The sequence below is a fragment of the Megascapheus bottae genome, chromosome 25 (genome assembly GCF_031878675.1).
Source record: "Megascapheus bottae isolate mThoBot1 chromosome 25, mThoBot2.hap1, whole genome shotgun sequence".
Taxonomy (NCBI): domain Eukaryota; kingdom Metazoa; phylum Chordata; class Mammalia; order Rodentia; family Geomyidae; genus Megascapheus; species Megascapheus bottae.
Window position 1 is genome coordinate 18168258 of NC_143533.1, and position 25079 is coordinate 18193336.

The 25079-nt window shown below is 39.8% G+C and overlaps 1 protein-coding gene across 3 annotated transcripts in view; it reads left to right on the forward strand.

Moving 5' to 3' along the window:
* Nucleotides 1-25079, forward strand: part of Secisbp2l (SECIS binding protein 2 like) — a 52079-nt gene that overhangs the window by 15445 nt on the left and 11555 nt on the right. For 2 of the 3 annotated variants that reach the window (XM_090358446.1, XM_090358444.1), the window contains exons 4-14: nucleotides 877-1012; nucleotides 6340-6566; nucleotides 7164-7188; nucleotides 7509-7624; nucleotides 11131-11265; nucleotides 13300-13380; nucleotides 14673-14840; nucleotides 14987-15128; nucleotides 19545-19714; nucleotides 21139-21271; nucleotides 22557-22719. In XM_090358446.1, the coding sequence (XP_090214572.1) occupies nucleotides 877-1012; nucleotides 6340-6566; nucleotides 7164-7188; nucleotides 7509-7624; nucleotides 11131-11265; nucleotides 13300-13380; nucleotides 14673-14840; nucleotides 14987-15128; nucleotides 19545-19714; nucleotides 21139-21271; nucleotides 22557-22719 (1496 nt within the window). The remainder of the gene's footprint in view (nucleotides 1-876; nucleotides 1013-6339; nucleotides 6567-7163; nucleotides 7189-7508; nucleotides 7625-11130; nucleotides 11266-13299; nucleotides 13381-14672; nucleotides 14841-14986; nucleotides 15129-19544; nucleotides 19715-21138; nucleotides 21272-22556; nucleotides 22720-25079) is intronic. The other variant, XM_090358445.1, reaches the window with a different exon arrangement.

Sequence of the window (25079 nt, forward strand, 5' to 3'; positions counted from 1 at the left end):
TCAGCCTCCTGAGTAGCTAGGATTACATGCGTGAGCCACCAGCCCCTGGCTGGTATTGGGATTTGAACTCATGGCCTTCACTTGCTTTGGCTGACTTGCTCTGTTGGCACTCTACTAGAATAAAAAAAGCTCTGCTTTTTTTTTTTTTTTTTTTTTTTTGGTGGATTATGGGGCTTGATCTCAGCCTGGGTGCTGTCCCTGAGCTCTTCAGCTCAAGGCTGCTGCCCTACCCTTGAGCCAAGCCCCACTTCCCATTTTCTAGAGGTTAATTGGAGGTAAGAATCTCATGGTCTTTAGTACCCAGGCTGGCTTTGAACTTGAACCTCAGATCTCAGCTTCTTGAGTAGCTAGGATTACAGAGTTGAGCCACTTCGCCCTGCACTAGCCCTGCTTTTTGATGATCATTTTGAAGATAGAGTCTCCCTGACTTTTTTTGCCCAGCAAGCTTTAAATCACAGATCTCAGCTTTATATTCTCAGATCTCAGCTTCCAGAGTAGCTAGGATTACTGGCATGAGTCACCAATGTCTGGTCTAATTGCTCATGTATTTATGAGTAGCTAGGATTATAGGCATGAGCCACTGTACCTGGTGCCAGAGAAGAATTTTGTGTGTATTGTTACCATGCAATTAAAATTTAGCATGAGATAGATTCCCATAGTTGGTCTTACCTTTTTAGATTAAAAAATGTACAACTTGTAATATGATTTGATTATACTTTTAATAATTGAGAAAATAAAAATTATATTTTAACAATCATAGTAGTGTTAATGGTTATTTGAGAGAGCATGAGACTGTGTGTATAATAAGTCTTAGCTAAGATTTTATAATGATTAGTGCATTGAACAGGTTTCTTCTTCTTTTTAAATTTAAATCAGCAACAACCGTCACAACAGCATATTAAGAGCAAAAGGCCGCTGGTGAAAAATGTAGCTACTCAGAAAGAAACAAATGCAGCAGGTCCTGATACCAGATCGAAAATTGTGCTTCTGGTTGATGCTTCACAACAGACTGGTAAGGGAAAGGGTCTGTGTACTCATCACAGGCTTGGATCTGTGCTCATACATGGATTCAGCTGCTGTGGTCTGAACTTTTCAGGGTTCTATACTTTCCATCCTTTTATTTGTCCTACTACTTTGTGAAATGCCATCAGAAGCCCCGCACAGTTTATGTTTCTGTTTTCTTCCAACGTGCTGACTTGTTAAGTATGCGTTTGAATAAGGTTTAAGTTTTTCCTTTCCTCTGTAGACATGGAACAGAAATCAGAGGTGGGATTTTTTAGTAGAAAATTGAGTGATTGTTTCTGGTAGAAATCTTTTTTTTTTTTTTTTTTTTTTGTGCTGATCTTGGGGCTTGAACTCATAGCCTGGGTGCTATCCCTGAGCTTTTATGCTCAAGGATGTCTTTAGCTACAGCTCCACTTCAGGCTTTTTTTGGTGTTTAATTGAATATAAGCATCTCAGAACTTTTCAAACTAATCCTCATATCTTAGCCTTTTGAATAGCTAGAGTTACAGGGGTAAACCACCAGTGCCCAACCTAGAAATCAAAATTTTTTATAACAATATCAAAACCCTTTGTAAAACATCTTAACGTCTTGTAACATCTTTATAGAAAGGACTCAGCATATTTTCTTTACCATATTTTTTTTTTTTTTTTTTTTTTTTGCCAGTCCTGGGCTTGAGCTCAGGGCCTGAGCACTGTCCTTGGACTTTCTCAAGGCTAGAGCTCTACCACTTGAGCCTCAGCACCACTTCCGGCTTTTTTTCTATATGTGGTACCGAGGAATCGAACCTGGGTCTTCATGCATGCTAGGCAAGCACTTTAACCACTAGGCCAAACTCCCGGCCCTTCTTTACCATATTTAAGCATAGATTTAGACCAAATCTATCAGCAGTGATACCCTCATTCAGAAAAAGCAAATAAACTGGGAGCCAGTGGGTTTCACCTGTAATCCTAACTGCCTGGGAGGCTGAGATCAGAGGATCATGGTTTAAGGGCCTCCTAGACATACAACTAATAACTGGGGCTGGAAGTGTGCTCCTGTAATCCTAGCTGTGTGAGAGACTGAGATCAGGAGGGTTGCAGTTCTAGGCCAGTGGGCAGAAAAGTCTACAAGACTGTCTCAGTGGAAGAAGCTTAACAAAGTGGTACATGCCTGTAGTTAGGACAGTAAGCCTGAAATAGGAGGCATTCGCACAGGCATGTGTTAGGGCAATAAATGTCACCATATGTCAGAAATAACTTAAAAAAAGAAAGGCTGTGGGCATGGCTTAGCAGTAGAGTGCTGCTTAACAAGTATAAGGCCCTGTGTTTAAACTCATGTCAGCCAACATTAAACAAGAACACAGACAGGTGCGGTGGCTCATGCCTGTAATCCTAGCTACTGGGCTAAGATCTGAGGATCACAGTTCAAAGCCAGCCCGGGCACTAAAAAGTCTGTGAGACTCTTCTCTCCAATTAACCATTAGAAAAATGGGAAGTGGAGCTGAAGCTCAAGGGGAGTAGCCTTGAGCTGAAGAGCTCAGGGACAGCATCCAGGCCCAGAGTTCAAGTTCCATGCCCCACAAAAAAATAAATAAAACAAACATTTAGCCTGACATAGAAAAGAATATCCTTACAATATTCAGGCTATTTATTAGTTTCTATTATGAAATTGTACTATGTGTTGTGCTTCTCAGTTTATTCTCTGTGAAGTGGCTATCGATCCTATTCACCCTAGTAAGCAATCTTTTTTTTTTTTTTGGCCAGTCCTGGGGCTTAAACTGAGGACATGGGCACTGTCCCTGAGTTTGTTTTGCTCAAGGCTGCCATTCTACCACTTGAGTCACAGTGCCACTTCTGGCTTTTTCTTTTAATGTGCTACTGAGGAATCTAACACTGGGCTTCATGCATGCTAGGCAAGCATTCAACTCTAAGCCACATTCCCAGCTCCATAAGCAATCATTTTTAATGTTCCAGGGTCACACATTAAATCTTGTTTGGGTAAAATTGCTTTCTATTTCTCTTCAACTTCTATTCATATAAGATCTGGGTTGAGTCCAGGTGTGGTATAATTATGACTGTAATGTCAGCACTGTTGAAATCCTGAGACTCATAGTAAGACATTGTCAGAAAAACCACACATACAGAACTCCTCCAAATGGGTCTGAATTGAAATAAGATGGCTTATGCTGTCTTCCCCTTGGGCTGAACTGCTTTTGTTGTATATTAATTCAGAAACCCTTTTACCATTTCTTAGGTTCTTTAGGAGCAAAGAGAAAGGATCCTATTGATAGTACCTGCAGCAAGTGGCTTGTAGGGCACACACTAAAAAATGATAGGTAATACATTCCCAAGGTTTGGTTGTGATTGTTCTTCATCATTATGACCAATGGCTTTAGAACATTAACCTGGTGAAGTCACTGTAAAGAGCCCTTCTGAGACATATGAATTACAAAGTAGAGAGAGAAAGGCATAGTGAGAGTGCAACTGTGTATTTTATCAGTATTCTCCAGGTTTGTTTTTGACAGTTGAGGATTGGTTTCTGTCACTAAGAGACAGATTTAAATAGAGGCATAGAAAAAGAGTTCGTTGAAATAAATTTTTCTATTACCTAATAAGAGTTTAATAATGTGACCAAATATAAAGTAATGTACCAAAGTTAATTTTAGTTCAGTATGCCACCAACAAACAAAAAATTAAGCAAAGATATGGCTTATAATAGCAACAGAAGCACAGGGTTTCTAGGAATTATTCTTGGGGATATGAGACATAAGCAGAAAACTGTCAGCCCTTATTGCAGGGCCTTAACCACATCCTGTATGCACATCCCATCCTGCCATGCAGGATGATGTGATAATGCAGATGTCACTTCCCTAGCACTGCTTTGTAGACTCAGCACTACTCTTAGAATAACTCCAGTAGGAAGTTTTGGGGAACTTGACAAATTCTAAAATTAGGAGCATTGGTCTGAGAAGAGCCAAGACAGCCTTGGGAAAGAACATTTGCCCCATATTTTAAGACTTAAAAAGTTATCTTGATTCCTATAGATTCATATTATTGGTGCAATATGTAAGAATCTACAAAGCATAGAAACAGACCCCTATTATGTGTACAAACCTGGAAGTGGGAAGTGACAGGAAAAGCATTATAGGGCCGATTTATACCCTCTATTTCAAATCTGAATCAATGGACTTACGAGAAAATCCAATGGTAGAAGAAAATATAGGTAGAAAATATAAGTAGATATCTTTGTGACTGCTAACAGAGAACTATTTTTAAAATTAAGAGTTTAATATAAAAGGGGTCAGATTTTTTGCTTCATGCCTGTAATACTAGCTACACAGGAAGGAAATATCAGGAGGATTGTGGTTTAAGGCTAACCCAGGCCAAAAGTCACATTTCCCATCTTAGTTAATCAACTGATATGATAGCACATGTCTCTATAAACTATTTGGAAAGCCCTTAAATAAGAGAATCATAGTTTAAGACTGGCCCTGGGCAAAACACAGTACCATACCTGAAAAATAAAGGAAAAAGGGCTGGATCCATGGCTCAAGTGGTAGAACACCTGCCTAGTAAATAAGAAGTCCTGAGTTCAAATTCCAGTACCAAGAAGAAGAATAGTGGAGGGGAAGAGAGGAGAAGAGGAGGAAGAGAGAAGAGAAGAAGAAGAAGGAGAAAGAGGAGGAGGAAATTGTCACCATGTATTAAGTTGTCTGCATTGTGTGACATATATAAAAATTCATATGGAAATAATTATGTACTGTCTGTGGGGCCTATAGAACATAGTACCAGAGGGCACCATCTGTGCCTACAGGGCACAGTTTAACAGGACTGTAGGAATCTTTGATTTGACTCAGATATCCATCCTTATGGATATGTTTAAGTTCAGTTTCCTGTTTGCAAGAGAAGAGGGGCTATTAGGTGAAAAGCGCACCTTATCACAGTGCAGCCAACACAGTCAGACCCAGTGTTCAGAACAACTACCAAGTTATGGATGATACAGAACGCCACTCCTTATACTCTCAGATTGTGTCATCATTGTATAAAAATTATGAATGTGAGCTGGGTGTTGGTGTCTCATGCCTGTAATCCTGATGTCCTCAGGATGCTGTGATCTAATGGTTCATGATTTGAAGCATCTTAGAAAAGTGTTTGAGAACCCGTCTCCAAACTAACTGGCAAAAGCCAGGTGGAGGTCAAGTGGTAAAGTGCCAACCTTGCAAGCTTGAATTCTAAAGCTCAAACTTCAGTATTGCTGAAAATAAAACTATGAATGAGTAGATAAGGAAAAAAAGAGAAAACTTGTCATTTATTGTAAGATAATTTATTGACCTTTGGATTTAAAAAAATGTCAGTATAAGTTGGGTGCAGTGGCTCATGCCTGTAATCCTAGCTACTCAGGAGGCTGATATCTGAGGATCATGGTTCAAAGCTAGCCCAGGACTAAAGTCCGTGAGTCTCTTATCTCCAATTAACCACCAAATAACTGGTAGTGATACTGTGGCTCAAGGAGTAGGGCGGTAGCCTTGAGCTGAAGAGCTCAGTGATAGCACCCAGGCCTAGAATTCAAGCCCCATGACCGACCAAAAAAAAAAAAAGTCAGTATAGTTATAATTGTGGAATAAAAAAACAAGACAACTCAAAAATGACAAGTTAAATAATGAAGTAAAATTTGTTAAAAAGCAGAATAGTGGCTAAAAGCATTAGAAAAAGTGTTCATTATTAAGTGAGAAAATGCAAATTAAACTACAATGAACCACCTTTTTTATACACAACAGAGTGGCAAGAATTATAGTCTAGGCATTGTGTCAAGCATGTGGAGAATGTGTTTATGTCTGTTGGACCATAAATTGTAGCCACCTCTGAAAATGATGTGGCATTTTCTAGTAAAGTTGAATGGGTGCATCTCCCAAGACCTAATCATATTGACCTCATAGAAACTTTCACATGTGCACCAGCTGCTCTTCCTTTACATTACTTATTTTCAAGACCGGGTTTTACTTTATGCTCAGGGTCAGATTGGACAATGTAGCTACTGTGCTTTGTCACTGTGCTTTCTCTCCAGCTGGGGTAACGTGTGTGCCACTCTAGCCTCTGGTTGAGATGGAGTCTCGAACTTCAATCACCTCCCAAGTAGGAAGGGTTATAACCTAGCACCATTATGCCCATCTTACTTATTTTAGTATCTTAATAACACAGTATTTTATTTTCATAATAGTTACTTACCAGGAATATCTTACCTTTTAATTTCTTCTAAAGGTCACATACTTCTCTGTGTATAGTTTATCAGAACCCAAAGGTAATTTAACAAGAATTTACTGCTCTGGTCATCACCAACACTTTCTTGTCTTACAGATTTCCCATCAGATATTGCTAACAAGTCTCTGTCAGAGAGCACTGCCACCATGCTCTGGAAGTCCAAAGGCCGGAGGAGAAGAGCATCTCACCCTACAGCTGAATCCTCCAGTGAGCAGGGGGCCAGTGAAGCCGACATTGACAGTGATAGTGGCTACTGCAGTCCCAAACACAATAACCAGCCTGCTGCCGGGGTTTTGCGTCATCCCGATCCTGGGACCGTGAATGTATGTAACATGACTTTTTTCCTTATCAGTGGCTGCATCCATCCATTTCTCATGTACTTTGCTAAAGCAAACTATCTTAGTGAACAGTTCCTACAGAAATGAGATGGTTAAAATGAGGTTTATGTATTTGGAATGAAAAGTATTATAGAGCAATGTTCTATCATTATAAAAAGCATGTGTGCCAAGTGTACAAGCTCATGCTTGTAATCCTAGCTCTCTCGGGTTCAATTCATTGGTACCATATACAGAAAAAGCAGATAGGGTGCTATGGCTCAGGTAGCAGAGCACTAGCCTTGATCAACAGTGCTAGGACTGGCCAAAAAGAAAGGTTCAAAGTCAGCACAGGCAGTAAAGTTCCTCAGGAGAGTCTTATCTCCAATTTACCACTCAAAAACTGGAAATGGCACTGTGACTCAAAGTGGTAGAGTGCTAGCCTTGAGCAAAAGAGCTCAGGTACAGCTCCCAGGCCCTGAGTTCAAATCCCACAACTGATAAAAATATGCAACATGCTAGATTAAATGATGAAACATTTGTCAAGTATACAACGTTGACCCTTGAGTGGAAAGTAATTGTCTTTTTTTTTCTTTTTGTCTTTAGCATGTGGAATCATCTGTGTGTACAGGTACTTATTTTCTGTGTTGTTTTTGCTATAATCTGTTTATCCACATCAGTTTTCCTTTTAAGCATACAGCTCACTACTGCTACAAAACTTAAAAAAAAAAAAAAAAGATCCCACAGACAGAAATCTTTTAGCAATTGAATTTAATTTGAAAAGTATAGTTTTAGCAAGCGTGTTGTGTTACTAACAACTGAGGGTTACTGAAAGTTAGAGAAAAATCCCAGTATTATATTTATACTGACTGAATTTTAGTATATAAAGCTAAGGAGACTTGGATCTTGGCTTCTAAGTAAATCAAATTGTTAAATATCTATGTGTTATAGGTGGCGTAAATTGGACCAATGTAACTTGCCAGGCAACCCAGAAAAAACCTTGGATGGAAAAAAACCAGACTTTTTCTAGAGGTGGAAGGCAAACTGAACTAAGAAATAATTCCCAGGTAATTTGAATTAGTTTAGAGAAATTTGATTAGATATGAAATGAATTATTTTCAGTTTGTAATAAAGATAGCATAATGATTGTGAAAAGACAGTATCCTTAATATTTACAGATATATATTAAGCTATTTAGAAGTAAACTATTAAGTGACACAGTAGCTCATGTCTATAATCTTAAAAGAGGCTGAAATGGGGAAGATGGAGGCAAGCTTGGAAAAAACTTCATGAGACCCTATTTCAACCAATAAAAAACTGGACACAGTGGTACATGCTTGTCATCCTAGTATAAATAGGAACACTGAGATCTGAGGCTGGCCCAGGCAAAAAAAGAACCTTATTTGCAAAAGAGTGAAAGCAAAACGAATTGGGCTTATGACCCAAGTGGTAGATTACAGGCCTAACAAGTACAAGGCCTTGAGATATCAAACTCCAGTATTGCCAAAACAAAACAACGGTGAGCTGTCTTGATATCTATACTTTAAGATGTGTAATTCATAAAACTTAGTAAATAATAAAAAGATAGTGAAATGTTGAAGGTGGTAAGTATGTGGTGCATGTTAAACCAATTTCCTGCTTTTCTCTATTTTTGAATATTTTATTATTTTGAAGAAGGATGCCCTCAAATACTGCTGCCTCTGTTGTTTCTTTTTACTATTAATATAAAAACAAATGTACATCATGGCAACATTCCTTGTGTGAACACAAATATTCTTGCTTGTGGGGACAAATGCTGGTGAGCCTTCGGAACCCTCTGACTTTCTTCTCTTATCTCTATGTCTGCATTTTCCAATTTTCTTCAGCTCCAATAAAAAGAAAATGTGTGTGCACTCTGTGCCTTAATACTGACTTTAGCTTTGTGCGTGTTTTATTTGACTTGTTCCTCTGTGTTAGGGACAGGGAGGGCTGCCTCAACCTAATGTGGAAGCTGGGTAGCCTCCTGGAGGTCTTACGATGAAGGTGGTGAGGAATGGGCAGGATGTTCCTGTTAGCCTCCAGCAGGCTGTTTTCATGCATTTATTGTCATGAGTCCATGTAAGCTGCCATAAAGTCCCATATAGATTGGGTGGCTTTAGACACACCCTTCATTCTGGAGACAAGCAGTCCAGGATCAGGCACGGGCAGGTTATATGAGCAGGGCTGCTTTCTGGCTCATAGATAATAGTCTCCTCACTCTTCTCATACCTGATGGAAGGGTAATATGCTTCTCTGGCTGGGGTCCCTTGGGTAGGGTAACTAATCCCATTCATGGTGGTTCTGATCTTACAACCCAGTCACCTTCCTGAGTCTACCTCCAAATTCTACCACATTGAGAAATTACCATTTCAAGACATGTTTAGTCTATAATAACTGATAATAATTTATGTTATTGAAAGAAAATTTTATTTTCTTAAAACCTCTTACCTTGGGAACAAGATTATTTTTGGTATTACTGGGGGTTGAATTCAGACCCTCACCCTTGCTAGCTATACCACTTGAGCCACACAGCCCCATTCCTTTTTTGCTTTAGTTATATTTTGGATTACCTTAGTATGAGCCAGATATCCTTGGTGGTGAGGCTTGAACTCTGGGCTTGGGCATTGTCCCTGAGCTCTTCAGCTCAAGGCTACTATCCTACCTCTTGAGCCACAGTGCCAGTTCTTGTTTTCTAGAGGTAAGTTAGACATAAGAGTCTCACAGTCTGGTCCAGTCTTGGTCTTTAAGTCTTTAGTTCCTGGGCTGGCTTTGAACTGATCCTCAGATCTCAGCCTCTTGAGTAGCTGGGATTGCAGGCGTGAGCCACTGTCCAGGAACATTCTATTTTTTTTTTTTTTTTTTAAATCTAGAGCCAGCCTTAGATTGTAGTCCTCCTACTTATGCCTTTCATATAGCTGGATTATCTCATTTATCTCATGACCAGGTTTTTTTTCTTTTTGGTTTTGTTTTGTTTTTAATATTTTTTGTCTGTCATAGGGCTTGAACTCTGCCTGGGCGTTGTCTCTGAGCTCTTCAGCTCAGAGTTAGCACTCTTCCACCTTGAGCCACAATGCCACACCCAGTTTTCTGGTGGTTATTTGGAGATTAGAGTCTCAGACTTTCATGCCAGAGCTGGCTTTGAACTGTGATCCTCAGATCTCAGCCTCTAGTGCCCGGCTCATGTCCAGCTTTGTTTGTTGACATAAATGTCCTGTTAACTTCTTGTTAAAACAGTCTATGAACTGTGATTGATCCTCTTTATTTCTGTTACCCCAGTAGCTGGGATTGCAGGTGATCCCCACCATACCATGCCCAGCTGAAACAAGATTTTTAGTAATTATTTGATATATTTTTCTAAGGAGGAAGAGAGAGGAGAAAGAGCAATAATAAAATTTATTTGGAAAATAAATTTTTAATAGTCTTGAAAGTAGGTCATCTCTAGCTTGAAAATGACCCTTGATACTATTAAAAAAAATACCTGCAAGTATCCAGACACCAGACTTAAAATAGTTTCATTTTTAAAAAATATGGTGCTATTCTCCTCTCCTTCCCCCCAGGCCTGGGCATTGTTCCTGACCGCTTCAGCTCAAGACTACCACCCTTTCCATTGAGTCACAGCCCCACTTCCCATTTTCCTAGTGGTTAATTGGTGATAAGAGTCTCAAGTTCTTTAGTGCCTGGGCTGGCTTTGAACTGTGATCCTCAGATCTCAGCCTCCTGAGTATCTAGGATTACAGGCTTGAGCCACTGCACCTGCCCGGCTAAAGTACAGTATTCTTATCCTAAACAGGATTATTTTACATTGAAAGTCAATAGAGCCACTGCTGTGGAGATGCAGTGTTGCCCTGGAGATTCTGCTGTCTTTTACTCCTCTTCCTCACCAGTCACACCTGTCCTTGGAACCCTCTCTCTGCACTCATTTTCCTGGTCTGTGATCGGCTAGGCTAGATATCAGCTTTGCCACAACTTCATATTTTTATTTGTCCTGCTGGAGTATGGAAGCGCCAGTTAGTGTGACTACCCCCTACCAGAAACATCTGTCTGGCATTCAGGTCAGGCTCTTACAAATAACAGCTGGTGTAGATGTTCTTGTAGAGGGTAGGGATTTATTAATTACAGCATTTTTAGCCAGGCGCTGGTGACTCATGCCTGTAATCCTAGCTACTCAGGAGGCTGAGATCTGAAGATTGTAGTTTGAAGCCAGCCTGGGCAGAAAAGATGAGACTCTCATCTCCAAGCAACCACTCAAAAGCTGGAAGTGGAGCTGTGGTTCAGAGAGGTAGAGCGCTATCCTTGAGCAAAAAGTGCTCAGGGACTGCGCCTGCTCCCAGGCCCTGAGTTTAAGCCCATGAACAATGCTCCGAAAAAAAAAAAGACTGCATTTTTATATTGTCCTTAGAATTACCTACTTGTCAGAGATTTGGGTCTGTTAAAATAAATGATGCATTTGATGAAAATTTGAGTTTTTTTGTACTTTTCTGCAAATGTGTTTTACTTTACCACCCTCCTTGCTTAAACATAAGAAAGTTTTCTTTTCCCTTGTGGGGTTACTCAGGTTGGATTCCGATGCCGAGGACATAGTACTTCCTCAGAAAGAAGACAGAATTTGCAAAAGAGACAAGATAACAAGCATTTAAACCCTAGTCAGTCCCACAGAAGTGACCCAAATTCGGAGTCTTTATATTTTGAGGTATTTTTCTTTTCAAACTCTTTGTAAAGTATTACAGGAAAGTGCTCTCACTAAGAAATTAATTTAGTTAAAAATGTAGATATTACAGTATTAGATTATGAGTTACAAGTATTTCCCGGTTTTTATTTGTCTTGGTCACATATGTTTTTAGTGTTCATACGTTTTTGATCACTGAAACATGTAGTGTAGTGTAGACATAGAGCTTGACTTCATGTGGACCTCATCTACTCTGAAACTTTTTCCTCTTGATTTTTGTTGTTCAGTCCATTTGTGAGGTTTTTCAGAGTTGAATAGCTCAGTCTAGTTAATTTGTGCTATCATTTAAGGTAGTCCAAGGGAAAAAAAAATGACTGTTTCCTTGGCATAGTAGGCAATTTATTTAAATCCTATATGCAGCTCTTATTGGCAGCCTATTACTGCATTGATAAGGTGTCATAAGTGACATGTTAAGATGAATAGTCAGACTTTGGTGTAAGTTGGAAATAGATATGTACAGACCTAATGCTTTATTGATTCCATATAGACACAGGTCACTTTGGGTATGTGGCAGAGTAAAACATTTGGAATGGATTTAGTTGTTTCAGACTTTTCCATTTGTGTAATTCATTTAAGTTGGATCATAAATTCTATACTACAAAGTAGATTAATAGAGATTAAAGGATGGAAATGTATGTTAGATATGTTTAGTACTGACCCAAAGGAGTTGAGAGTACATTTCAATTACTCCATGGAGAATAGTTGTGTGTGTATGTTGTGTGTGTGTGTGTGTGTATGTGTGCATATGTGTGCATATGTGTGCATGTCTGCTGGTCTTAGTGTTTTGAACTTAGGACTTGGATTCTGACTTTGAACTTTTTCATTCAAGGCTAGCACCCTACCACTTAAGCCACAGCTTCACTTCTGATTTTTTTGTAGTTAAGAGATGAGAGTCTTACTGACTTTCCTGCTCAGGCTGGCTTCAAATGGCGATTCTAACATTTTAGCTTCGTAAGTAGGTAGGATTACAAGTGTGGCCAACCAGTGCTTGGCACAGAATAGGTTTTTTTGTTTGTTTGTTTTTTGCCAGTCCTGGGCTTGAGCTCAGAGGCCTGGGCACTGTCCTTGGTCTTTCTCAAGGCTAGTACTCTACCACTTGAGCCACAGCACCACTTCCAGCCTTTTCTATGTATGTGATGCTGAGGAATCGAACCTGGGTCTTTCGTGCATGTTAGGCAAGCACTGTACCACTAGGCCAAACTCCTGGCTCCCAAGAATAGTTTTAATATACTCAGATGGGCCAACTTTGTGATAGGCTTTTCAACTATGATTGATAGGATTTTGCTTCCATACTTACATCTAAAGATAGCATAGGTAGGCCTGGTGGGTCACACTTGTAATCGCAGGGTAATCCCAGGAGGTAAAGATTGAGAGAATCAAGGTTTCTGGGCTGCCTGGGTAAAAGTTATGGAGACTGTCTTAGTAGGTCAGGTACTTTAGGGCATTACTCAGAGGCAGGTATGTGGGGTTGAAAGTGGGATGATTGCAGTTGGAGGCTCTTTGCCAATCTGGGCAAAAAGCACAAGATACTGTCTCTAAAGTTACTAAAGCAGAAAGGGCTGGGATGTGTGGCTCAAGTGACCCTATGTACTATATGGCTTCAGTGCTATGAGGCCCTGAGTTCAGACCCCAGTAGTACTGGTGGTGGGGAGGGGGGAAGCAATAAATTAGTTTGAATTGAAAAGATCTAAAAAAAAATTTAACCTTTAATCTTACAGTTGTTTGGTAACATGGAGCTGTGAACATATTAACAGAATTAATATTAACTGTTTAAAAAATCTCCAGTGTTACCTGGATAAAAATCCAGTTTGGATTCTTTCAGTTATAAAGAGGTCTGTGCACATACACATACACATGTCCAGCCTGGGATAGCAGCAGACAGGGCTTAGCATAGAAGAGAGGTTTTCTTCTGAACGCTGAGTTTTCTTGGCTGGGAATGAAAACTTTCTTCACAGTTTGCTCTGACCTATTTTTATTTAAAATGTATAACTATTTCAGGATGAAGACGGGCTTCAAGAGCTAACCGAGAATGGAAATGCTAAGGATGAGAATATTCAACAAAAACTTTCTTCAAAAGTAGTAAGTGACTCTTCAGAAGTATAAGTGAATTGTGCAAGCTATGACCTGTGGCTATGTGAGAAAAGATACTACAGAGAAGTAGACCAAAGGGCACATGGTTCACAGGAAACGGTGCTCCTTTTAATTTTTTTTTCCCCACAGAGCAAAAACAAAGATACTTCCTGTGAAATTCAGAGTTCTGTTACTAGCTAAGAAGGTACCATTAATTAAACAACAGCACACTGTGTGTGCAAAAATTTCCCCAGTTATTGCAACACTTTATTTTGGAGGGTTTGTTTGGTTTCAGTCCAAGACCCAAATAAGCATCAGTTATGGCTGTTTGCCCCTTATCTTTCAGTCTAAAATGATCCCATCTTTTTTTGGGGGGTGGGGTACGGTGGGGTGGGGTGGATGGGTGGGTGTTAATGGGGCTTGAATTTGGGGCCTGAATGCCATCATGGAGCTCTGTTGCTCAAGGCTAGTGCTCTATTACTTTTGAGCCATAGCACCACTTTCAGTTTTCTGTTGGTTAGAGATAAGAGGCTTATGAACTTTCCTGTGTTGGCTGTATTTGAAGTGAAATCCTCAGACCTCAGTCACCTGAGTAGTTAAGATTGCAGGCATGAGCCACCAGTGCCTGGCTTGGTCCCATCTTCTTTATTTTTATTTTTTTTAACTTTTTAATTAATTATTTTTTTAATGTTTATTTATTTATTTTTGTGCCAGTCTTGGGCTTGAGCTCAGGGCCTGAGATCTGTCCTTGGACTTTCTCAAGGCTAGAGCTCTACCACTTGAGCCTCAGCACCACTTCCGGCTTTTTTCTATGTATGTGGTACCGAGGAATTGGACCCGGGTCTTTCGTGCATGCTAGGCAAGCACTCTACCACTAGGCCAAACTCCTGCCCCTAATTAATTTTTTTTTTTGGTCAGTCGTGGGGCTTGGACTCTGGGCCTGGGTGTTTTCTTTGAGCTCTTCAGCTCAAGGCTAGCGCTCTACCCCTTGAGCTACAGCTCCACTTCTGGTTTTCTGGTGGTTAATTGGAGATAAGAGTCTCACAGACTTCTAAAGCCCAGGCTGGCTTTGAACCTCAATCCTCAGATCTCAGCCTCCTGAGTGGCTAGGATTATAGATGTGTGCCACTGGTACCCAGCCCCATCATCTTTATGACATTGGGCCCTTTGAAGAGTCCAGTTCAGTTATACTCAGTTCAGTTATACTGTCAGCCACCCTAGCCACCCTTACCTTGGGCTCATCTTTTCTTAGGATTAGATTTGTATGAGATTGCTAACAGATGTTTCTCTGGTTCTTACAGTTGGATGACCTACCAGAAAACTCACCCATCAATATAGTTCAGACTCCAATTCCCATCACCACCTCTGTTCCTAAACGTGCAAAGAGTCAGAAGAAGAAAGCTTTAGCAGCAGCCCTTGCCACAGCTCAGGAATATTCTGAAATAAGTATGGAGCAAAAAAAATTGCAGGTAGTGGCACTTTTACGAACAAATGGTCATTGTTTTTTGTTTGTTTATTTGTTTTGTGGGGGGCTAAGTTTGGTGGCACTGCTAAACAACACCATGACTCATCTCACTAACTGCAATAAAAAAATGTTTTCTCATCCTTCTTGCAGGAAGCTTTATCAAAAGCAGCTGGCAAAAAGAATAAAACCCCTGTGCAGCTGGATTTAGGGGACATGTTAGCTGCCCTGGAAAAGCAACAGCAAGCCATGAAAGCACGGCAGATCACTAACACCAGACCTCTGTCATACACAGGTAAGACAGTGTGCTGTTTGACTTCATAGCATTACATATATGGTATCATTACATATATGCCACACACAACACACTACTTAGTTTTTTTTCTGTGGTCCTTTTCTTTCCACATCAAGTCCTGTAGCACATCTGTCTATTCTTCCTTCAAGATAGACCCATAATCTACTCACGGTTCCTTCCTCTCTCCTGGAAGTATCTGTTGTATACACTCCAGTGAGTGGCTTCTTCCTACCTACCTTTCTTAACCCCTAACTTACCCTAAACCTAATGATCTTTGCAGATAAACCAGGCAATATCACACCGTGATTCAAGCCCTTCAGGAGCTTTTTTTTTTTTTTTTTTTTTTTTTTGCCAGTCCTGGGCTTGAGCTCAGGGCCTGAGCACTGTCCTTGGACTTTCTCAAGGCTAGAGCTCTACCACTTGAGCCTCAGCACCACTTCTGGCTTTTTTCTATGTATGTGGTACTGAGGAATCGAACCCGGGTCTTCATGCATGCTAGGCCAAACTTAACCTTAACCTTAGCCAAACCTTAACCACTAGGCCAAACTCCCGGTCCCTTCAGGAGCTCTTTACCTCACTTGGAATAAAACCAGAGTCCCAAGGCTACATATTGGCTAACCCTGTTTCACTTTGCCTTTATCACCATTCTCTCTGGGCCCCATATTTCCACATGTTCCTGGCTCAGCATCCATAGGCTTATTTCCTGGAGATCAGCATCTTTTCCTGCATCAGAACCTTAGCTCATTGCTGCTTAAATGACAGCCAGTATACATTATGAACCCATCACCTTTTTCTTCAGATTATGGTGAAAATCACAAGGTAGTTTGGCTCTATTGACTGTTATGATGTCCAGTTTAAGTTAAATGATAAACATGTTTCCATTAATTTTGTGTACGTGTATGAGAAAATGAACGTGACTCTCTACAGAAGCCATAATTTCTATTTTAACAAATACACTGGTGCTGAGAAGCAGGGTTGAGTTTTGTTATGTGGCAGGTGAGAGGACTATTCTTAGTAGACAGAAAAGCAACACTGTGCAACTATATCCCTAGATACAGAATTTTTTTTTTTAATTGTCAAGATAATGTATAGAGGGGTTACAGTTAAATTTGTCAGGTAGTAGGTGCATTACTTTTGCACATTGATACCCCTTCTCATGTTTTTGTCCCCATTTCCCTCTCCCCACTCTTCCCAATCATCTTTGGGTGGAGAATTTTTTTAATTTTAATTTTAATGTGTAGAGGGTTTATAATCGCCAGGTAGAAGGTGCATTACTTCTCACACATTGATACCCCTTCTCATGTTTTTGTCCTGGGTGCAGAAGTTTTAAACCTGTAGCTAATTGCCATTCAGGCTAAACTTTGCTGTGAGTAACTGTTAGGAAAAATAATATTGACTTATATTAAGCTTTTGAGGAAATGAGGCACGTGAGAAGGGGAAAAGGGCAAGAAGGTGTTTCCATGGCCCACTATAGGGAAGAGCAGTGTTTTAGGAATGTGGCCTAATAATAGCTAAAAGCAGGGGCTCAGAAATCAAGCTGTCTGGGTGTGAATTATATTCTTATTTTTCCCCTTTTAATGTTATTGCAGAGGTGATATACAGACGGGTTTCATATATATGTGTCATATAATAAGTACATATCCTTTAGTATAGCCTCATCTGTTCCCTCATTCTTTCCCATTCCCTCCCTCTCCTCTCCACCCAGGAGTTGTATAGTTGACTTTCATCAGTGTCCATTGCTGCACCTTTTCACTCTTTTTCCTCAGATTCTGTGCCTGCTCCCCTCCCCCCCAAATGTGCATGTCAGTACACTTAATATAAGGGTAAAGAATACAGATTCAGGGGCCAGGAGTTTGGCCTAGTGGTTAAAGTGCTTGCCTAGCATGCATGAAGACCCGGGTTCGATTCCTCGGTACCACATACATAGAAAAAAGCCGGAAGTGGTGCTGAGGCTCAAGTGGTAGAGCTCTAGCCTTGAGAAAGTCCAAGGACAGTGCTCAGGCCCTGAGCTCAAGCCCAGGACTGGCAAAAAAAAAAAAAAGAATACAGATTCATTAACAAAAAAAGACATTTTTAAAAGCCCTTTGCTTCCATATTTTTGGAATTTGTTTCAGTATGTGTATTTTTAATATAGATATGAAGAGGTACCTAGGCATTGTACTTTGGTGTGAATCATGTTCTTTTTGTATTTTTTTAGGAAGTTGCCTATCCCCCCCCCCCCCTTTTTTTTTTTCTGTCGGTCATGGAGCTTGAACTCTGGGCCTGGGCTTTGTCCTTGAACTCTTCAGCTCAAGGCTAACACTTTATCACTTGAACCACAATGCCACTTCTGGTTTATATATATATATAAAACATGCTATGAAGAACTCTTGGGATTACAGAGATCATTAAGATATACTTTTGTAGAAGAAGTTTATAATTGGGCCCAGAGTTTGTCTTAGTGGTAGAGTGCTTGCCTAGCGTGCATGAAGCCCTGGATTTGATTCCTTGGTACCACATAAACAGAAATAGCCAGAAGTGGTGCTACTGGGACAGCACCCACTACTGACAAAAAAAAAAGTTTACTGATAGAATAAGACCAATGTAAATCACTGATCGAAGTACCACCTTAGGAAATGGACCTGCCAAATTGTATGGATCTGCAGAAGTGAGTGATTTATATCCACAGAGAGTATGGGAAAAATGTTATAAAGGACTTCATAGAAGAAAGGAGAGAGTCCTCTGTCGCCAGTGTTTAAATATGTATTGATTATGAAGAAAGCTGTTGGGAAGGTCAAAGAATGAGACTTTGAGTTGGTAGGTTTTTAGCAGTAAGAGGTGAAAACAAGTCAGGTGTAACTCTGTCCCTGGTTTGGAGTGGGTGAAAAGGGCCTTGGTGACATGACAGAAGATAAGATCATGGAGGAGGAGTTGTGTTGACAAGAGCAGACTTATACTTGAGATGCCAGCATGAGAGCCTGGTGCTTTCTATCTGATGTGTATACAAGTGTGGTTTAGATAAGAAGTCACCAAGTTTCAAATAAGATTGTTGAAGCTGTGAAATAGGGTTGCTGGAGCAAGGAGAATTTAGACAAGACCTGTGCAAATGCTCTGATTTCAAAATGAAGAAGAACCAAAGAAGTAAATTTGAAAAGGGTTTTTTTTAAAAAAAAGTGTGAGACTTCGGGCCAGGAGTTTGGCCTAGTAGTAGAGGGCTTGCCTAGCATGCATGAAGACCCAGGTTTGATTCCTTGGTACCACCTTCATAGAAAATAGAAAGTCCCAAGGATAGTGCTCAGGCCCTGAGCTCAAGCCCAGGACTGCTCCCCCCCCCCCAAAAAAAAAGTATGAGACTAGCTGGGTATGGTGGCTTACGGCTGTAATAATAGCTACTCAGGAGGCTGAGCTCAGAGGATTCCCCGTTCAAAGTCAGTCCTGGCACTAAAGAACATGAGACTCTTATCTCCAGTTAATCACTAGAAAATAGTAAGTGGGCTGTGGCTCAAGGGGTAGGCCAGTAGCCTTGAGCTGAAGAGCTCAAGGACAGCGCCCAGGCCTGGAGTTCAAGCCCCATGACCTACCAAAAAAAAAGTATGAAACTGTAATGTCACAGAAGACAAGGGAAAGATTTTGAGGAAAAGTTGTAGGTTCTGTGCCAGATGCTCTACAAAGCTAGAGTAGAGGTTTTCTCACCTCAATAAGGGATTATATTTGTCAGGTGGGCGGAGTGCAGTGATTTGGGAAGTGATGACAATAAAACTTGAGAAGTTTAGCAGGAAAGGAAAGGGGAGTTCTAGTGCCTCAGCCTGAAGGGAACACAATTACATGTGTTCCTTCTTGTTGCAGGGAGCCAGGAAAGAGTCAGGCTGGAGAGGAAGTTGGAAAATGGGGAAAGAAGTGAGGTGAGAGGAACTAAGTTGGGGATGAGGGCAGAGATAGTTGGTGAGCCAGCCTGTAGTTGAGGGTATCTGCCATCTCCTCTCAGGTGCTTTGAAAGCTTTTACTAGGTATCATCTTCCCAGGGAAGCTCTGCTGGAGTGAGACGATGGAGATCAGATGAGAAGTTAAAGGACTATAGAAGTCACTTGGGAAGGGTGAACTGCAAACCCAGAAATAGCGAGGAATGCTTCAAGATTGAATTGTTTTGACTGAATACCAGTTGCAATGAACATAAGTGCTTAGGGGTTGCTGCAGAGTAAACCTAGAAACTTACTTAGGCCTCTGAGTTGGTTAGTGTTATCATCATTGTTTTCTTCATGTTATGGAGGCTGAAAAGCTGGACAGAAGCTGCCTGTGAGAATCCCTAAATCACCATATACTGCTACTTGCGCTACTTCATGGAAAGAAGATGTTCTTGTTTTTGTAGATGTTGCACAGCAGGTTCTGAAGTATGGGGAATCAGTCACTATAGTAAAACTAATGTTCTTTTGTTTTCAGTGGTTACTGCTGCTTCTTTTCATACTAAAGACTCTACTAATAGAAAACCTTTAACAAAAAGTCAACCCTGCTTGACAGCCTTTAATTCTTTGGACATTGCTTCCTCTAAAGCAAAAAAAGGGAAAGAGAAGGAGATTGCAAAACTAAAACGACCTACCGCACTTAAAAAGGTAAGTTAAGGGTTGGGGATTTTAGCTCAGTGGAATAGCACTTGCCTGGCAAGAACAAGTCCCTGACTTTGATCCTCAGATCTGCAAGGGGAAAAAAAGCCCTCTTAGCTCTCAAACCATAGATCTCAGTACTAATTTGCTGTGCCTATAGTTAGGTTTTTTTTTTTTTTTTGCCAGTCCTGGGGCTTGAACACAGAAGCTGAGCACTGTCCTTGGGGTTCTCGAGGCTGGAGCTCTACCACTTGAGCCACAGCACCACTTCTAGTTTTTTCTGAGTATGTGGTACCAAGGAATTGAACTCGGGTCTTTGTGCATGCTAGACAGGCACTCCTGGCCCCTGTAGTTAGTTTTAAGAAAACTTCTTTTTACTTTCATCTTCATCTATGAGTTAAACATAATATCTTCTTTTGTCAACTCATAGTTTTTTGGCTTTTTTTTTTTTTTTTTTTTGCTTGTTGTTGTTGGTCCTGGAGCTTGAACTCAGTTTTTTGTTTGTTTGTTTGTTTGTTTTGTTTTGTCAGTCATGGGGCTTGAACTTGTCTTTATTAAGAGTCAGAAGAAGATAATCTATGGTTAAATAATTGAAAACTGAGCCAGGGGCATAGTGGCTCACACCTGTAATCCTAGCTACTCAGGAGGCTGAGATCTGAGGATAAAGAGGTTCACAGCCAGCCTGAGAACTGAAGAACATGAGACTTGGGCCAGGAGTTTGGCCTAGTGGTTAAAGTGCTTGCCAAGCATGCATGAAGACCCGGGTTCGATTCCTCGGTACCACATACATAGAAAAAAGCTGGAAGTGGTGCTGAGGCTCAAGTGGTAGAGCTCTAGCCTTGAGAAAGTCCAAGGACAGTGCTCAGGCCCTGAGCTCAAGCCCAGGACTGGCAAAAAAAAAAAAAAGGTGAGACTTTTATCTCCAATTAATCACTAGAAAACAGAAAGGGGAGGTGTGGCTCAGGGGGTAGGGTGGTAGCCTTGAGCTGAAGAGCTCAGGAACAGTGCCATGCCCAGAGTTCAAGCCCTATGACTCCCCCACACATACAAAAAAAAATTGAAAACTGAGGTGCAGTCAAATAACTTGTATGAATTGGTTTCTAAACTTTTGCCTTAGTCATTATTTTGGAAACACGTATTTGTTACTCAGGATTTAGAGAATAAAACAGTTTTAGTTTGTTTAACTGTATATTCTCAAGCATCATTGCCTTCCTTTGTTTTGTATACAGTATTTCCTTCTACTTACAGTATCTAAAATTACACTTACAATTTTGCTGGTCAGTTTCTATGCATTTAAGTAACACCTGTCCAGCTAAAATCCTCAAAGTCCTGTTCATCTAAACCATTTCATGGATATTTTGGTGTATGTTTTAGTCACTTGGTCTCTAATGGAAGACTGATCAGTAATTAAAGACTGCTGTAATGACTTTTAGGTTATTTTGAAAGAAAGAGAGGAAAAGAAGGGACGCTTAGCTGTGGACCACAGCCTTTTGGGATCTGAGGAGCCGACTGAAGTGCATTTAGATTTTATGGATGATTTACCACAGGAGATTGTTTCCCAGGAAGGTAAGGGGTGTGTGGTGCTCTTTCCCATCCCTTCAAGGAATATATTGGGGTATTTCATTGCTAGCCAAGCTATAACTAGTTGCATTCCTAAGTGGAGATTGTATTTCATATTTGATAGAATTTTTGAGAGAGATTTCTTTTGAAGGCAGATGGCTAAGGGGGTGGGCATTGGGTTACATAATGAGTCTGTGATATATTTGAAGCTTACATCCAGAGTTTATAAACTCCTCAAAAGTAAGATTTCACCAAAGCATAAGCTTGCTTCTGAAATTTGTCTTCAGTATCATTCCTCACGAGGTTATTTTCCACGGCTTGATTTTCTTTTTTTTTTTTTTTAACCATGAGTAGAAATACAATACAGACCCTACTTGGTCAGTAATTGTTAGGCCCACACAGTAAATAGCCAGCATGTAAAATCCCAGCCATTGAGATTTAGTCCATGGATTTAGCAACCAGCACATGTGATTTTATAACATATTTAAATTTGAGTTACACACAGATTAAGCTTCAGTGTTTCAGTATTTGTAGAAAAAGCAATTTATTTCTAATGATATAATTGGTTAGGATCCTCTTTTATCCTCAGTTGAATATTATTTCCCTTGTATTTATATGCATCCCTCCATCCATTCAGCAATGTTTGTTGAACATCTCTGACAGGTATTTTAGTAACTAGGAGGAATTGAGAGGCTAGAGGTTGGAGCATTGAATGAACAGATGCTTCTATCCAAGAGGGAGACAGGATAGGTATGCAACTCTGCCAGTTTGGGGGTTGAATCTACAAATATAAACTCATTCCCTGAGTTTAGCTGATTAGAAACTGAATGAAGGATGAGGTAGATTCCCAAAATGGCAAATAAGAGACAATCTGATGTAGTGCCTGGAGAATTACAAGTTGTATGAAGAAAATGAACAGGATAAAATGTGTTATTGCCAGCAACAATTTATGAAGCAGGTATAAAAGTTGAAATGAAGGCATAGGGGGTAGGATATGGAAAGAGGTACAGGGAAAGAGGTACAGCTCTTTGTTCTTTAAATCCTCTGGGACCAGGTGGGGTAGATAACACAAATTTCTCCATCTTCTCTGTGTAGATTTCTAGGCAGTGCTTGATTTTTAGAGTATATAGTAAAAGAACACCTCATTTTTCTAGTATATGAGAAATACTAATTTGTGAAAGAAAAAAATGATCCAAAAGTCAATTGTTACTCTAAATTGAACGACTTATAGTAGGGCCTTTGAGCTGAGAAGTTTCTTAATTTTTTTCACCATCATCTCACATCTCCACAGATACTGGACTGAGTATGCCCAGTGATACATCACTCTCTCCGGCAAGTCAGAACTCTCCGTACTGCATGACCCCTGTGTCGCAAGGCTCTCCTGCTAGTTCTGGGATAGGCAGTCCAATGGCATCATCAACAATAACCAAAATCCACAGCAAAAGATTTAGAGAGTAAGTTTTTGTTTTTCATTATTATAATTAGATAGTTTAAGGATCTTGACTGCAGTATTACCATTGTTACTTGGTGATCTGAGAAGGTGCAATGTCCAAGATCTTTAAGTTCTTTCTGGGGTTTGCCAAAAGCTGCTTTTGCTATATTTAAACCATTCCTTTCTGTCCTATTTGTGGAGAGTGGTTTGACAATAAATATATTCCGTATATTAAACAATGTTTCCATTCTAGAATCCTGGCCTTTTAAACCTTGTATAAACACAATGTTATACTATTGAGTTTTTGCCCTTCCAAATGCCTTTGCTTTTTTGTGTCTTTCAACTCTAACAAGTTAGTTACATTTAATAGACTTCTACTTGTATCTAAAACCCTATTACATGAAATAAATATATCACATGAAGTTATTTGCTTTTATTATTTATTTATCAGTTTATGCACCCATGAGCTCCATGATGTTCAAGTACTCTATTACTGCACTGCACACCCAACTTGAACTATATGTTTCTAAGGAACTGTTTCTGTGAATTAGGATTCAGAGAACTGGGAGGAATATAGTACCCCATCTGCGAATGAACAACTGTAAAGTAACGGTTAATTCTGTGAATGTTCTAACATTTGTGTAAATAAATTTTACCTCTGAAAACAACACATGGAAGAATCCTAGGGTAAAAGTATAGCCAGGTAGAGCCCAAACTAGATTGTCTTGTTCCCTTTCCTTTTCTGTTGTTTTTGAGCAAATACTCCTTGCTAAGCTATGAGAAATTAATTAAATGCCAAATAACAGATGTGGAGTGAGGCAATACTTGGCAGATGAAAAACATTACATGTGCATGAAATAAACAGCTTGAAAGAAAAGAAAAGGAAGAAAATTGCATTTTTCATGTTCTTTTCTCTAATTTTGATTATTTATGGCAGTTCATCTTCCTTTACTCTGTCCATTTATGTCATAGTGGTACTTATTAAAACATTTTTCACATAAAATAAGATTTCCAACACAATGTGTTTTGTTTTGTTTTGCTATTTTTGTGGGGGGAATTGTTTGCCTGTAAGGAGGGGCAAGCCTGTATAACTTAGAAGGAGACTTGTGCTTGCCTAGTAAGTATTAAATTACATGTTGTATCCATTCTGCTTGTTAAATGCTACTGTGGTAGAGATGAGAAATGAGAACTAGCACAGAGGAAAGGAGTGACAAGAAGTGCGCTTGGAGGCCTTATCCAAGAAATGAAGTATTATCGTGACTCCATACTTCCATTCTATTTTCTTACTGTAGCCATGTGTAATCTCTGATACAAAGCATGTGCCTTTTTACCACAAGGCCTCTTTGGTTTTGACTTCAGTTTAACTATCAAGTTCATCTACTATGGATTATCAGAGCTGTTGGGGCCACGAAGGCCATCTTATCTGATACCTTATCTTTATGATTGAGACTTACCTAGGCTGGCAGATGAAGTATTAATATTGGGGCACTCAAGTGGAAGTTATATGTCTTACTAGATTTATTTATTGGAAAGAAATCTTCTATGGATAACTGCATTTTTTATGGTTTACTTTTTATTACTATTACCTTTATGTAGTTATAGAAAGTTTTTTAAATTCAGGGCTGGGAGTTTGGTCTAGTGGTAGACTGCTTGCCTAGCATGCACGAAGACCGGAGTTTAATTCCTCGGTGCCACATACATAAAGCAGAAGTAGTGCTGATGCTCAAGTGGTAGAGCTCTAGCCTTGAGAAAGTCCAAGGACAATGTTCAGGCCCTGACCTCAAGCCCAGGACTGGCCAAAAAAAAAAAGTTTTTTAATTCAACCTAACAGTTTATAAGTGGCTTGCATGACTCCTTCCATTGTTCTCACCCATCTGTCCCAACCCCACTCATTCCCTCAAGTTACCTGGTTCCATTTTCCCATGTGGACATTGAATATTATGACTATATTTGCCTACCTTCCCTTTCTCCATTCATCTGTGATCCCCTTATAGAAAACATGTTTCAGCTTCTTAGTATGCATTTTGTTCAACTGTGCAGTAGTTGCTCAGAGAAGTTATACTGTCGGATCTTCCCCTGAATATACCATATTTTGTTAATTTGTGTATTTATATGCATAAGACCCTGTATATGGGGAATACAATATATTTTGCTTCATAAAAAGCTAACATTTGGTTTATATAAATAAGAATTTCATAATTGGGACTTTAGTGTATCTCTGAAGTTAACTTACCTTTTACTAAAAACCAGCTTAATGAAAATTAGGAAAAAAGGCAATGTATAACACTTTTCTGCCTTCCTAATTGACTAAATTATTTAGAGGCTTTAAATTCTTTATTGCTTGTGTTTTTTTAATTATAGGAAAATAAACTGGGATGGTGG